The sequence below is a fragment of the Corapipo altera genome, unplaced genomic scaffold (genome assembly GCF_003945725.1).
Source record: "Corapipo altera isolate COAL_440 unplaced genomic scaffold, ASM394572v1 206, whole genome shotgun sequence".
NCBI lineage: Eukaryota > Metazoa > Chordata > Aves > Passeriformes > Pipridae > Corapipo > Corapipo altera.
In genome coordinates, this window is record NW_020885032.1 from 294,942 (window position 1) to 296,337 (window position 1,396).

The following is a 1,396-nucleotide window of genomic DNA, read 5'->3' on the forward strand; positions in this document are numbered from 1 at the left end:
AAGAGGAGCCCCCAGCCCACCCTGTGGGGTCAAGAGGAGCCCCCAGCTGCGGGCCTGACCCCTCCCACCTTGTGGATGCTGCATCCCTGGAGATGATGCCCCCTGAGGAGGAGAACCTGGATGGCCCCAGGAAAGGGGACAGGGACGGTGGCCTCGTCCTCCTGCACGGCCCCAAGAGTGGGAGCACTCGGAAGGTGAGGCTGGGGGGTGCCAGGGGGATCTTTGGGATCCAGGGGGTGGGTTTGGTGTCTCCATGGGATCCATGGAGGTAGTTTGGTGTCCCTGTGGGATCCATGAGGCGGGTTTGGTGTCCCCGTGGGGGCCGGTTTGGTGTCCCCATGGGATCCAAGAGACCAATTTGGTGTCCCTGTGGGATCCATGGAAACCAGGGACCATCCCCTGCACATCAACACCCACTTCTGGGCTCAAAGAGGCTTTAGAGTCACAAGAAAACCTGGATAAATGTTAATTTTGGGGCTATTTCTGTGTGTTTCCCATTAGTTTTGTCCCCTGGGAGCCAACAGAATAATTAATAATGGGTCTACAATAATTAATTAGTGATAGGGGGGTGAAATCCATGGGGATTGTCCTCAGGCTGCCACCAACCCCAATCCCTGCCTTCCCCTGGGCATCAACAGCCACCCCTGGGCTCGAAGAGGCTTTGGAGTTGTAAGAAAACGTGGATAAATGTTAATTTTGGGATCTGTTTCCCATCAGTTTTCTTCCCTGCTGTTATTCCCCAATGGAATATCGGGGGTGCCCTGTTTTGGGGTGCAGGTGCCTCCTGGCCTGACACATCAGGAATGGCTTCAGGTTGGATTTGGGGGTGGAAGAGACCCACACAACCCTCTCTCCCAGCTCCTCATCCCTAAACTCCGCTCCCGGATCCCATCTCCCTCCTCCGGCTCCATCCACGACTTCCCAGTGGCTGCTTTGAACCAAATTCTCCCAGATTTTGGGGTTTTTCCCTCCTTCCTGCCCACAGGAAGTTGGTCCAGCTGGGTGGTGCCCATCCCTCCTCTGGCTCTTGGAGGTGCTGCCCAAGGTGTTGCTTCCTGGGATGTTTTCCCTCGGGAATTACTGCCTCGGGAAAGTCCGGCTGTGGGTGTGAGATGGGCCCAGCAGATCTGCTCATTAAACTTGTTTAATCAATGACAGGGGGGTGAAATCCATGGGGATTGTCCTCAGGGTGCCACCAACCCCAATCCCTGTCATCCCCTGGGCATCAACAGCCACCCCTGAGCTCCAAGGGGCTTTGGAATTGCAGGAAAACCTGGATCAGTGTTGATTTTTGGGGCGATTTCAGTGTTAGTTTTGTCCCCTGAGAGGCAAAGGAAGAAACCTGCAGAAACTCTGTAAAACCCCAAACTAAAGCCTAAACTGAACCTCAGACCCC

The 1,396-nt window shown here is 55.0% G+C and overlaps 1 protein-coding gene across 7 annotated transcripts in view; it reads left to right on the forward strand.

Moving 5' to 3' along the window:
* RHPN1 (rhophilin Rho GTPase binding protein 1) overlaps positions 1–1,396 on the forward strand; it is a 32,142-nt gene that overhangs the window by 1,183 nt on the left and 29,563 nt on the right. For 6 of the 7 annotated variants that reach the window (XM_027668228.1, XM_027668230.1, XM_027668229.1 and 3 more), the window contains exon 1: positions 7–194. The exons of the other annotated variant lie outside the window; for it this stretch is intronic. In XM_027668228.1, coding sequence (XP_027524029.1) covers positions 93–194 — 102 coding nt within the window. In that variant the 5' untranslated portion in view covers positions 7–92. Of the gene's footprint in view, positions 1–6; positions 195–1,396 lie in introns of those variants that run through there. 7 annotated transcript variants of the gene reach the window in all.